The sequence below is a fragment of the Vanessa atalanta genome, chromosome 4 (genome assembly GCF_905147765.1).
Source record: "Vanessa atalanta chromosome 4, ilVanAtal1.2, whole genome shotgun sequence".
In the NCBI taxonomy this organism is placed as follows: domain Eukaryota; kingdom Metazoa; phylum Arthropoda; class Insecta; order Lepidoptera; family Nymphalidae; genus Vanessa; species Vanessa atalanta.
The window spans coordinates 2,366,721-2,380,912 of record NC_061874.1 but is presented as its reverse complement, the minus strand read 5'-3'; the positions used below and the strand labels follow the sequence as shown (position 1 = coordinate 2,380,912).

At 37.5% G+C, this 14,192-nt stretch overlaps 1 protein-coding gene across 1 annotated transcript; it reads left to right on the top strand.

Annotated features, from left to right (window-relative positions):
- Positions 1 to 380: 380 nt before the first annotated feature.
- Positions 381 to 12,807, top strand: LOC125077765 (low-density lipoprotein receptor-related protein 6). The gene is made up of 23 exons (XM_047689809.1): positions 381 to 633; positions 717 to 940; positions 1,155 to 1,345; positions 1,419 to 1,709; positions 2,096 to 2,277; positions 2,517 to 2,746; positions 3,125 to 3,295; positions 3,577 to 3,810; positions 5,039 to 5,186; positions 5,459 to 5,623; positions 5,920 to 6,064; positions 6,537 to 6,664; positions 6,819 to 6,972; positions 7,264 to 7,538; positions 7,702 to 7,935; positions 8,604 to 8,742; positions 8,922 to 9,197; positions 9,408 to 9,590; positions 9,668 to 9,842; positions 9,913 to 10,085; positions 10,166 to 10,321; positions 10,423 to 10,731; positions 10,940 to 12,807. Exons 1-23 carry the CDS (start codon positions 543 to 545, stop codon positions 11,187 to 11,189), a joined length of 4,524 nt encoding a protein of 1,507 aa, XP_047545765.1. The 5' UTR covers positions 381 to 542; the 3' UTR covers positions 11,190 to 12,807.
- The last annotated feature ends 1,385 nt before the right edge of the window (positions 12,808 to 14,192 follow it).

Below are 14,192 nucleotides of genomic sequence, written 5' to 3'. Positions count from 1 at the left end.
GTATAATACCAACGTTATAGTATTTTCCTATGAAGTATATCATCGGGTAGACGGCTAGTTCTTTATTAAAACATAAGACAAAAATAATGTACGATACATTGCCATAGCCTGCATATCTTTAGTTACATAGATGGCGCTTTAAAAACCAGTACAACTGATTAATATTTATTTACTGACTTTATTTACACTAAATAATAAATTTATTGCTATAGTTACGTCTAAAACAAAATGATAGAATTACTTTTATTTTCTCCTTTTACAACATAATAAGTATTAAACACTTTTTTAAATTTATTTTTACTCTGTAGCGTCATTTCAACAAACGCATATTTTTTATCTACTACTAACTACTTTGTTGATCTTAAAGTAGATTCCAAACTCGTTAGTTCTTAGAAAATCAGTTATGAAAATAGTTAAGAAATAACAAAAGGATATCATTTAATTTACGATGTGCTAAATTCCTAACAGTGCCTTAAAGTTATAGTGCAATATTATCATTAACTCATGAAGTGTAAAAAAATCGGTCTTATTTTGTTTTCATTATGACGAAGCGCCGAAGAATAGTTCAAGCTGACAAAATAATACAAAATGTTATAAATGTATTTTGTTTATTAATGTTTTTACAATTAAAGGGTAACATTTCATACTTCATAATTACAATTTCATTCATTAATATTGACGATATACGTCAATAACTTTATTTGTTTATTTACCAGGTTATTACTCGAGCATAAGTAATCCAGTGTTATTATATACGACGGCTTCCGATATTCGAGTAACGAATACTTCAAAATTAAGCAAAATTAATGCAATAATTAAAGGCTTAGAACAAGGCTCTGCTGTCGATTTTCTGTACAGAAAGAGCTTAGTATGCTGGTCTGATCAGACGGCGGAATTGATACAATGTATGGAATACAACAACACACATTCTGGAGAGAAAGTGAGTATACTAAAGTTTATAAACAAAATTAATATCAATGTTATATTAAAAGTAAACACTTTTACAGTGGATGCCTAATACATACATATATAGAAAGTTTTTCAGTTTGTTTTGTTTTCTTATTTTATTAGGCCCCTTTGATAAATTCTTTAATTGTTAATAAATAATAAAAAATATTTTTGATATTTAATATTTTTGGTAAACACTTTTACAGGTGAGGCTCGTATCAAAAGGCTTAATTACTCCAACGGGTATTGCAATTGACTGGTACACAGAGAAGATATATTGGACAGATGGTGAAACTAATAGAATAGAAGTAATTAGTATAGACCAAAAGTACAGAAAGGTGTTGTTCTGGACTGACGTTGACCTCGCTAGAGCTATTGCAGTAGTACCTAAGGAAGGGTAAATAGTTCTCATTTGATTTTAAAACAAATAATACAAATAAGTTTTTAACTGACATAATTTTATATTACAGATTAATGTTCTGGACCGATTGTGGTGAAATACCGAAAATCGAAAGAGCTGGAATGAATGGTGATCCAGCAACACGAAAAGTTATAGTAAAAGATGATATTTTCTGGCCAAACGGTATAACAGTTGACTATAATAACAATCTGATATACTGGGTTGATTCCAAGCTACAATTCTTTGATGTTATGGACTTCAATGGAAATAATAGAAAAAAAGTTGTAAGAGAGGGATTGAAATATCCATATGCTTTAACATTTTTCAATGACAGGCTATTTTGGATTGATTGGAAAACTCTGTAAGTTTAGTATATTTTGCCATAATTATGAACAAATCTTTTTAAAAATTTAATTCATATTAAATCCGGTCAAGATAAGGGCCAAGGCTTACTTTTTAAGTAATTGAACAAAACTTCTAACCTGATGATAACCATTTCTTTCATACTGACTTTGAGGCAACCACAGCATATATTCGTGCAATTTGGAGCCTATTTTATATATAAAATAATATATATATCTAATTCTAAATTTATAATTTTTATAAAGATCAACTGCACACTTTGTATTATAAAATAGTAATTACAATTATTTAATATAAAAAAAAAACAAATTTTAACCCAATACATATTGACATTTATTCAATTTTTTACCAAAATTGTTCAAATTCCATTTTTATGATTTCCAGAGTTATAAATACGTTGGATGTTACAACAAATGGTGCTATAAAGGAACTAATCAAATCAGATTCAGTTCCTGTTGATATTAAGGTATTTGACAACAGCAGACAATTGATGCCCAGTGGAGATTATCCTTGTAAAACCAATGAAGATTGTTCACATTTGTGCCTTTTAGCACCCAATCCACCAGGTAAGCACAAACAAAATAAAATGAGTACCTAGAAATTATCTAATCACTGTAGCGACTACATTATTTAAACATATAAAATTATTTTAGTAAAAAAATATACCTGTGTATTGTATCTAAAAATGCATGTTGTGGCCGTCTTAAAGAGTCGTACACTTTATATTATAGTGATTATTATTATTATTATATGAAAGATTTGAATTTACAAAGTTAATTATTGTAATATTGTATTTGTATTTTAGGATATGTGTGTGCTTGTCCGACTGGTGTAAAGCTAAAGGAGGGTAGTAACACAACCTGCTATGATGGCCCACAGTCATTTCTACTAGTAGCTCAAAGATCTGTCATATCAAGGATTTCACTTGACACACCAGACTTCACACCCTTTACTCTACCTCTGAAGGATTTAAAGAGAGCACTCACTATTGACTTTGATCCCAAAACTGAATATATATACTGGGCAGACAGTTTGGTAAGATGCTTTATTGATTTAGATATGAGATATTATTTTTGAACCGAGATGGGACACTGTGAAGAACATTTGTTTTTAACTGCAAATAAGAATGCATTTTCAAGTGCTTTATTTTGTTTATAATTAATCTCATGTTCAGTTGTGTAGGAACATATCTAAGTTAGATATGCATATGTATCAGATTGTATTATGACAAAATTGTTTCCAAACTAAAAGAGCACTGTTGTAGGGTAAGTTCCAACTAAAAATGTATGGCTTTAACCATTTGGAAATTGGTCAATAATTGTAAGTTTTTCTCAAGCGTGGGTACATTTTCTTCAGACCATTGGTTTTTCATCAATGTAATAATTGTCCACCTTGTGTACCATGTGCGTACAGTCCAAGACGATATCGCGCGCGCGGCTGGACGGCAGCGATCAGAGCGCCGTGGTGCGCAGCGGCGGCGTGCCCGAGAGCATCGCCATCGACGCGCTGGCGCGCAACCTGTACTGGACCGACCCCGTGGCCGACACCATCAGCGTCGCGCGCCTCGACGGCAGCGCCACCAAGGTGACGGACCGCATCATCACTAGGGTGGTGATAACTACACTAGACTAGATAAAATTATCTCAAGAAGGAGATTTAGCTTCCATCAGGCACACTTAAAACAAATTGTTGACATAGAAATATTACAAAAAAAATTATTACATATAATATAAACTGTTTTTCACTTGTATGTGTCCAATAGAAATATAGTAATAGAATATTATAATTCAGAAAAAACCTTATTATGATTCTCAAAGTAATGTAAAGTTAACTCGTACAAACCACTAAAGTCACACTGACACCAGGTTCTAATCCACGACGAACTGTACAACCCGCGGGCCATCGCGCTGCACCCGACGGCCGGCTGGATGTTTTGGTCCGACTGGAATGAGAAGAAGCCCAAGATCGAACGAGCCAATTTGGATGGAACCAACAGAATTTTGCTGATATCAGAGAAACTCACCTGGCCTAATGGAATTGCTTTAGATACTGTTAATAATAAATTATATTGGGGTGATGGAAGAACTCACAAAATTGAGGTAAAATTTCTATCACAATTTTAAACTTTGCATCATATTATTAAGATTAAATTTAATATGAAAACACAACTTTTGACGAAATGTAATTATTATCGAAAATATATTATGTAATCATACATACATTACATACATTGGCAGCCTGTAATTTTTCCACTGCTGAGCTAAGGCCTCCTCTCCCTTTGAGGAGAAGGTTTGGAGCATATTCCACCACGCTGCTCCAATGTGGTTTGGTGGAATACACATGTGGCAGAATTTCGTTGAAATTAGACACATGCAGGTTACCTCACAATGTTTTCCTTCACCGCCGAGCACGAGATGAATTATAAACACAAATTAAGCACATGAAATTCAGTGGTGCTTGCCTGGGTTTGAACTCGAAATCATTTATTTATTTATTTATTAATTTTCGAAACACCATCGGCATATTCACAAAATATTTAAGAAAAAGTAAGAAATACATTCTTGTACGGTGTGATACACCACTACAGGCGTTTACATTTTACACATCAAATAACAAAATAATAACAAAACATTACACTCTTACATTAATAAATCTTTAAAATAACAACAAAAATATGAAAGATATGAAGTAACAAAAAGGAAACCAAAACAATAATAAATTACTCCAAATTAAAAGAAATAAAAGCAAAAACTAAAAAAATACAAAATCTTGACACAAATTGAGCAAACAGTCTAATTTTTTCTTAAAACTATTGCTGTTATGGCTAAATATATCAATCTCATGAAAAGTGATATTATTGTAACGACTCATATATCGGATAATAGGCGAAGACTTTCCTACATTTGTACGGAATCTAGGAATAGCGAAGGTGTTTTGTATTGGGTGACGCGGAATCGTTCTTGGGACATTTATATAGATTTGTGAAAGTAATTTTTGCGAGTCTATTGAACCATGGATTAAGTTATGCAGAAACATTAAGTCATGATTGCACCTACGTTTCTCCAATGTGGCAAGTTTGAAGTGTTTCAGTCGTGTATTATAGTATGCGCGATATGGACAGCTTCTATCTTTATATGCCAAAAACTTTGTAAATCCTTTTTGAATCCTTTCAAGGCGATTAATGTGAATTTTATAAGTTGGATTCCATGCAGGTTAAGATGCACGCGTTCTAACCACTGGGCCATCTCGGCTTTTTATATTTATGTAATCATAGTTTCTTTCGATGGACCTTTTCATATAATTAATTACTATTACTTTAAATTTCAGGTTTGCGATATGGATGGGTCGAACAGGCGGGAACTATTATGTAGTTACAGTGATATTTTACACATTTTCGGGTTGACCCTACTTGGCGAACATCTATATTGGACAGACATGCAAAGACGAACATTAGATATGATCAACAAAGACACGGGTATATATTATTTGTGAATACAACATTGTGTTTTTAATGCTAAGAATATAAGCAAAATTTTTTAAGTGATTAATAAAAAAAATGTGACATATTGGGACATTTTTTTCTCTTTACAACTTTACTTTTGTAAAACAAAGTAGTAACAATGTAGTTCTTTTTAACATGACGAGTAATATTTTTATATATTCATAGTCTTTAGTGTTTTCAAATCATGTTTGTAGAAAAGGAATCATTCAAATAAGTATTGTTTCAAAAAAGTGTTTTATTTTCAGGTTTAGAGAGACAACCTGTTGTGGAACAAATGGCTAATATGATGGGTGTTAAGGCGTTTCGTTTGGGAGAACCACTCGGACACAATCCATGTGTAGACAATAATGGAGGATGCTCATATCTCTGCTTTAACAGACCTAATGACTATGTGTGCAGCTGTCCACTAGGTAAGTTACTTAGTGTGTTGTTGATTGAGTTTTGTATACTTTTATCAAGAAATACTTAAGAGATGCTTGAAAAGAGAACAGGTTTATAACACTGTTTGATGGTGTTCTATCAGAGTTTGAGTATTAAACAATACAGTGCAGTGGCAATGAAGCTTTAGGGCCCTATGGTAGGTACTATAGGGCCCTAAAGCTTCATTTCTGTTCCATAAATATCTAGCCTATTTCAAATATATATGATAGTTTAATTTTACATTTTTCTTTATTATGTTGTACTTTACTATAATTACAATTAAAAGGTTTGGAGCTCGCAAGCGATCGAAAGACGTGCATCGAGCCAGAAGCATTTCTCATATATAGCAGAAAAAACGTAATCGGTCTGATCAGTATAGAAAATGAGAACAACGACGCTGTGCTCCCGATACGAGAATTGAAAGAAGTCAGGTCAGTTTATCATCATACTGCACTTGTCACACTTGACCCAACACATAAATACACATACATACAAAACAAATAGATAGATAATTAATTATACACGTATATAAAATTAAAATAGTAAATAGAATGATATAATGATATCACTTACACTATACTGTACATACATATATATATAGTATACTGGCCATTTTGACTTTGTCAAGGTGATATAAGAATTTTAGTTACTTCCCGATGCAGCATATTAGTTACAATCAACGTTATGGCAACTGTACGGTAGAAAGTCATAGAGTAAATTGGTTACATCCCACAGACTTTTCTTTAATACTATTTTAGTGGAACAAACATTATTTATGAACACTCAGGAGCTGCAGTTCCATCGATAACGATAAATATATGCTATAAGCATTGATATAATATGATGTAAAAACTTGAAAAATTTTAAGACAATTATTGATTATTATATTTATATTATTTCTAGTGCTTTAGCTGTTCACGTGTCAGGCTCGAAGATATACTGGTCCGATAGCAAAACGAAAACAATAAATCGTTGCTCTGTAAATGGATCAGACGTAGAAAAAATACTGGAATGGATGGGCTTAGTTGAAGGTAAGTTATATTCAAACTGTCTAGGTTCGGCAAAATAATACCAAATATAATATTAATATAGTCGTTATCTTGTTGAATGTGCTTAAATTCTTTTTTAGCATAAGACTTATAAAATGTTTAAAATGTACTATTAATTTCTTTATAATTACTACAGGCTTAGCAATCGATTGGTCCGGTCAGAACATCTACTGGACCGATTCAGCAACACAACGGATCGAAGTGGCGAGGTTGGACGGATCGAGCAGACGGACTCTCATCTGGCAAGGTCTCAAAAAACCTAAAAGCATCGTGCTCGACCCTCGCAAGGGGTAAGCTTTTTACTCGGATTTTCAAATCGTCTTTTAGTAAATAAGAGTCGATTCAAAATCAAAATATACTTTATTCAAGTAAGCTTTTACAAGCGCTTTTGTCAATTGTCTTTCGGAATATAGATTCTACCGAGAAGAACCGGCAAGAATCTCTAAAAATACAGTCATGTTAGTTAAATATAATTATATAGGTATGTCATGTCTCCCGCCTGGAAGTCGACAAGCATTAACGCCACGCTTTTTTATCATCTATATAAAGAGCCGGTATACGAATGATATCTCCCTTCGCAGCTACATGTACTGGTCCGAGCTGGGCTCGCGGAGCATCAAGCGCGCCGCCATGGACGGCTCGGCGGCGGCGCTGCAGGTGGAGGCGGCGGGGCGCGCGCACGCGCTGGCGCTGGACCGCGCGGCGCGCGCGCTGTACTGGGCCGCGCTCGACCCGCCCGCGCTCGAGCGCGCGCCGCTCGACGGCTCCGCGCGCCGCCTGCTGGCCGCCGACGTGCCCATGCCCTACGCGCTGGCGCTCTACGCCGACCGCGTCTTCTGGGGCGACTGGAACACCGGTACTGACCGTGCCGATCATTGCCGCGACCGCTATCTATACGGGGCATCGAACTTTGATGAGGTCGCCCATCGATAAGAATGCTAACCTAACCGAACACAATTCCTTTTCGTGCTCGACGCGGTCGAATCTACGAAATGATGCAAAACGAAACTATATTTCAGGATTAATAGAATCGGCGACTAAATTGAACGGCACGGACAGGAAGACGATCCACACGCAACTGGACTACATATCGGACCTGAAGGTGTACCACCGCGCCCGCGACTCGCTGCCCAACCAGTGCGGCGTGGACAACGGCGGCTGCACCCACCTGTGCCTGCCGCTGCCCAACAACGACTACCGCTGCGCCTGTCCCACGCACTACCGCCTCAACAGGGACAACCTCACTTGTTCCGGTCAGTCGGATTGAACTCTACGGCTAAATAATAAATAAACAATATATTTGGTAACGATTAATAAATATCTTCATTCGTTTATTGCGTTCGGATACAACATTGTTCTACGTTTCTTTATCATATTAAACACACCAATGTCAACGTGAATCAACAAATGCCAAATAAACGTATGACGTTCATAAAAAGATGGTCACATCACTTGAACTTCAGTCGCTCTGATATATTTCCTTAAAGCCCAGCGCAGTCAACATTTACATAATGTTATATGAATGTTATACTGTATAATGTTTTCTTTATGTTTCCATTTCAATACAAGTATCTTCCTTTCTTCAGTCTAAAGTCATGGAACATGTCCCGTGAGATAATTAAACGTAAATAATAAAAAAAAACTGTTTAACCCACGACTTATAATCGGATAAGTTATGAATGTTATAAGTAAAAAGAAATTATATATACATTGGCAAACGAAAGCTTAATCATAGTGACTATGAACAAGAAAAGAAAAAAATAAATTTATACACTAAAATATGGTTGAATTATACATGTATGATCTATGTGACATACATACATACATACTTCATTAAATAGACATAAAATTAACTGATATAACACTTATAAAATTATTTCATATAAATTTTATATTTTATATCATTATATATTATTTTCAGAACCCGAAGAGTTTTTGTTGTTCGCACAAAAAAACGCCGTGGGTCGAATTGTAGTCGCAAACGGAGAGTGCAACGACGCATTCATACCCCTGACCAGTCTTAAAAGCGTGCGAGCCATAGAGTTTGACCCTATTGACAGGTATTATTACTAAATACTAAATTAATTTTGTTTGTTCATCTTTATCAAGAGATTATACCAATAAATCATTGAGCGGTCAAATTATGAGTAGAAAGTTCATATATATGGATGTTTGAAATATTTGTAATTATCTGCCAAAGTTTTCAATTTATAAAATAAACACACTTTCTCTTCATTAGATATCTTTACTGGATGGACGACGAATCGCATTCAATCCGACGAGTACCTATCTCGTACTCGACCACATCTGCTATAACTGACTCCACGACGGTCGTCACAGGCCTCTCGAGACCGTTTCACATGGCCCTAGACGTGTTGGGGCGAGCTTTGTACTGGACATGTCTCGATACGGACTCGATCAATGCAACTTCTATCGACAACAATTCCTCAGTCGGCGTCATAATAAGAGGCGACAAAATGATGCCGAGACACTTGGCCTTCCATCAGACTAAAAGGTTAGTAGTTATAACTATATAGTGTGCGCATTTTACTAATTTATGGATAAAATTAGCGATCATCATATTGATGAGGAGACGATAATATATCGTCTCTATGGAAATCGGAGTAATCTTCAACACGAATATTAAATTTCAAAACCGTGCTTATGCATATACGACAAGACACACGATGCACACCCGTGTATAAACGTCCCGATTGCCACACAGGGTGCTGATCTGGAGCGACGCAGGCTTGGGCGCCATCATGCGAGCCAGCGTGGACGGCACCGCCCGCAGCGAGCTGGCGCGCGTGGCCAACGTCACCGCGCTGGCCGTGGAGCAGTCCTCCGCCACCGTGTACTGGGCCGTGGCGCGGCAGATACACGCCATCGACCTCGACTCCGTCGGCAGGTGAGCCGGGAACGATCCGTCGTAATGTTGCGCCTCGTCGAAACACTGGCTGCAAGTTTTCGTTCGTTTGTCCCCAGCAAACGAGTGGTGTGGCAAGGTGGCTGGGTGGGCGCGCTGGCGGCGTACGGCGGCTCGCTCTACCTCTGCGGGAGTGAGCGAGCGCCTATGCGGCTGCCGCTCCACCGACGAGACGCACCCGCCGCGCCGCTGCCGCACCTCGCGCGCCTCGTGGCCGCCGTGCCCGTGCACAGGGTGAGTACGCCGGCCTCTCGTCCGCTACCGACTACCGCGATTCCTCTTGCTGACCACGCCCCGGCCGCAGGTGGCGCGCGAGCACCCGTGCTACGGGGGGCGCGCCTGCGGTGGCGCGCCGGGCTCGTGTGGCGCGGGCGGCGCGTGTGGCTGCGGCCTGCACTGCGCCGCGCGCCGTGCCTGCGCACCCGACCACTTCCTGTGCGACGCACCCGACGCGCACTGCATCCCGATGGAGTGGAAGTGAGTTATTCACTCTCGCCTAGCGATTACAGTGGTAACGTACATCGTGTAACTCCTGCTGAGCTGAGCGTTTGTGACAGATGTGACGGCCAACGCGACTGCCCCGACGGGTCGGACGAGGCTCGCTGCGACGCCTGTGCCGGGTTGCGCTGCGCCGACGGCTCGTGTGCCGCCGCTCTCGGTGCCTGTGCCACCGGCGCCTACTGCGCGCACAAACCGCTGCCCGACGCGTTCCGGTATGGATGCGCCACGAACGAGTCTATTGACGCTTTTCAAACCGACCACTCGTCCGGCTCCTCGCAGATTCTCATTTTAATTTCGACATATCTACATTTAGATGCGACGAACGCCTGTGTCTGGCGCCGCGACTGCTGTGCGACGGTCGTGCGCACTGCGAGGACGGCGCGGACGAGGCGCCCGCCGCGTGCGGATACGTGCACAAGGACCAGGTGGTGGCTCGCGGCGGCGGGCAGTCACACGCGCTGGTGGCGTGCGGCGTGGTGGTAGGCGCGGGCGCGGCTTTAGCGGGCGCGTGGGCGGCGCTGCGGCGCGTGCGACGCGCCCGCCGCCAGCCGCCGCCGCCGCGCGCCTTCGCGCTCGTCAAACCCGTGCCAGCCCGCGCGCGCTCCGACCGCACCTCCGAAGAGTGAGTATCAGTCCAAGATAAAAAAAAAAATTAACGCGGTACAATCTCTTGATATTTCGATTAGATACGATAGATCTCATTGAAGAGAACGCCGTCGGACAGTTTCAACTAAAAATATCAACCACAGTAAACAAGAGTAATACTAGTATGTTGAATAAAATCAAATTTAAAATCGAACCTTTTTAATCTGCTAACTCTCCGCCCACAGACTGAGCGCGACGGGCTCCGGCTCGTGCTCGGGCTCGGCGTCGGACAGTCTGTGCGGGCGCTACCCGCGCCCCACCGCCAACCCCCCGCCGAGCCCCGCCACGGCGGGCGGGCGACGGCGCGCGTACCGCCACTACCGCGCCTGCAACCGGCCGCCGCCGCCCACGCCCGCCTCCACCGACGCCAACGAGTCGGAGCCCGAGCCCGCCGCGCGCGCGCCGCCGCCCTCGCCCGCGCCGCTGCTCTACTGACCGCCACCCGTACATTGGTTGGGACACTTCAATTCTCGGTGGTTTTGCTAGAGCTTAACAAAGTAATCTCTTAGTCGGCTCTTACGAGGGTTGAGAAAGAATGGCTCTATTCTACTCTGCCGGAACCACATGACGCAGCTAGAGATACCTTCTTTATTTATTAGAAACCGATATACCAAAATTATCTAAAGGAGCTTCCGATCGAGTAATTTATCTAAATTTTATCAAAAACATACTTCGTTTTGTCATATAGTTACTTTTGACTCGGTGTATAAAAATAATTATTATTTAGAAGTCCATACGTTTTGTATTCTAACACATCTGTACGAAAGTTTTATATTAAAAAAAAATCAGGGGGCGGATGCAATTATCAAATGCGTTTGCCGGTGGCCAGATGTCATTTAACATTACTCAGGTTACAAGATACGCCCTAATTATGGGTTTAACATTAACTATATATGTATGTTTTATCTGTAGGGATTTAATTAACCAATTTGAAACCAACCATGGACTCAAATTCAGTTTCCTATTAATATTTATAACACCAGAAATTTAACATATGTAATGTCGATGTAGACAAAAACTGCACAATAATTTACAAGCAGCTAGTCGTAATTTAAGAATTTTATGAAAATCAAATATTCACTATAAAACAATAAAGTAAACTTATGATCTATGCTTATAGAATCGTTTGTCCTGACTGATTATCAATGCTCTGCGCATTGAGTCAGTCGTCATTCATAAATAAGTCAGTCAAAAAACGTACTGAGTATAAAAGCTTAAAATTAAAACAACTTTATTTTATAACGCAAGCATCCGCTAAGAAAGGATTTTAGAAATTTCAACTTTTGGAGTAAACGGAAGAGGCAAATTTGTATGAATTTCACCCGTACGAAATCGGGACGAGCAGCTAGTATAACATTACTTATCGTTGAAAGGTTATATATGTGAAATAAATACTTACATTTTCTTAATCAAATATTTAAATTTACATAATAAGATATATTAGTAATAACTTGAGAGCCTATTAAAATATAAAATAGAATATTGTAAATATATGAAAATGTATGTAATTGTCTCACATTTAATAAACTATAATGTTATGTTAAAATATAAAAGTACAAAATATGTATGTTTAATTACAACTTGAACAGAAAAGAACCAAATATAGGTATAACGGTACTGTGCTATTCTCTAAGAACTCACTCAAAAATGTTTATAAGCGTGTTATTTTGATTATTGATATGGTATTTCGATACTTGTATCCTTTAAATATTATAATTATTTAAATCTATATCATTTTTTTCTTGATACTGTTCTATGTTAACTTTCGAGTTTGATCTTACAGAATAGCTCTACAGCCACGGCATCCAAGTTAATACACGACACGCTTTGTCAACATAATAGCACTACACAGTTATATTCATTTATATAAAAATATTTAATCTTAGTAGGATTGTGTAAACATTAGCAGTCGCTTTAAAAAATATCAGAAAAGTGAAATCTAGGTTATATCAGATTCAATCAATATTAATTACTTGAGTGGATTTGACTAGTTATGTATAATTTTTTTTTTACGCGCGTTATTTTTTTATTTATAATATATTGACAAATAGTCTATTCCAACCGCTAGAGGAGTGAAGATAAAATAAACAATATCAAAAATATATCTTGAAAAAATCGATCTTGTTCAATCTATGAATTGTGATATCCGTTATGTATTCAACAAATTGTGTTTTGGATGTCGACGAGCTGCTGTTATAAAAACTTAAGAAGTACAATTAAACTGAAATAAGTAGTAAATAGGAAGTATGACATTATGAATAAATATAAATCAATCAAGAACTATTGCAGCGCACAATACTGCAGAACTGTTAGCAAATCGCATGCGATACATAAATACAAAGTTCGTTTATCTTTACTCCTTCGATTGGAAAAGGTTTGACGGTACAACATTGGCGTGCTTTTCAGAAACGATAAAGATTTTAATTTTAATCTATGTGTTTTCTAAAATTTATTTTTATTATTTGTCACGTCAAGTGCTGTAATTTAGAAAAGTCGGTGTAGTTATGTCGAATGTGAAAATCTTTTCTTGTGTCAATATTCAATGTGAACTTTGAATTTGGTGCTATATCAATGTTCGTGCCTCAAATTTAGATAGATAAGTAACTAAATCTTGTAAATAATTCTATCTTTAAATTGTAAATAAAAAACATATTATGCACCTAGTTAGATTGTAAAATAATGTCTGATCGTTATATTATAAACACTTTGCAATTAAATATATAAAATTTTAATAGCATAAATACTTGCTTTCGAACAATGTTGTGGCAAATTAAACGTAATTATCATTTTTATACATTTTAACAGTATTTTTGAAATATAAATAAAACACTTTTTTAAATTATTCTTTTTATATTCAAAAATAAACTTTCTTAAGCACATGCACTATAAAGTTCGTTTAGTATTGTATTAAAAAATATATATCAACTAAAGCGTAATAAACTATAAGTTGTCGCATTTCAAAAGTAACATACAAAGATATAGGTTCAATGATAAACAATATAGTTTATCAGCTTTTATTATTATTAAATACTTACTCACAGATTAATGAGATTTTTCTTAAAAGTTTTTAGTGTCAAATTGTAATCAAATTCATTTGTTTACCTAAATACATCAGTCTATTTCGAATATATGTGTCATGTGTAAATAAACTTTACATTTATATTTTTTAAATACCTACCAGTGTGCGCATTTTGCGCATGTAATTTGTTAAGCCAGCTTTTCACTTTAAATTATAATATATAGTATATTACGAGATATAAATTACATTGTATAGTCTAGTCTAGAGTATTATATATTATATGCCATTGTGAAAATTAGACTCAACTGTTCCAAATAAATATTTCAACATTAAACATCACATTAATAGAAAAATTACTTCTTAAGTGTTGATAACTTTACAAAGCAATTGCTTAGGTATTTTAAATGTTATTCAATATA

Excerpts from the sequence above, each read along its gene's own strand:
- LOC125077765 (XM_047689809.1), top strand. The coding sequence starts at position 543 with ATGACGAAGCGCCGAAGAATAGTTCAAGCTGACAAAATAATACAAAAT. Across the intron at positions 5,624-5,919 it reads TGTGTGCAGCTGTCCACTAG|GTTTGGAGCTCGCAAGCGAT; the intron begins GTAAGTTACTTA and ends TACAATTAAAAG. Across the intron at positions 10,732-10,939 it reads TCCGACCGCACCTCCGAAGA|ACTGAGCGCGACGGGCTCCG; the intron begins GTGAGTATCAGT and ends CTCCGCCCACAG.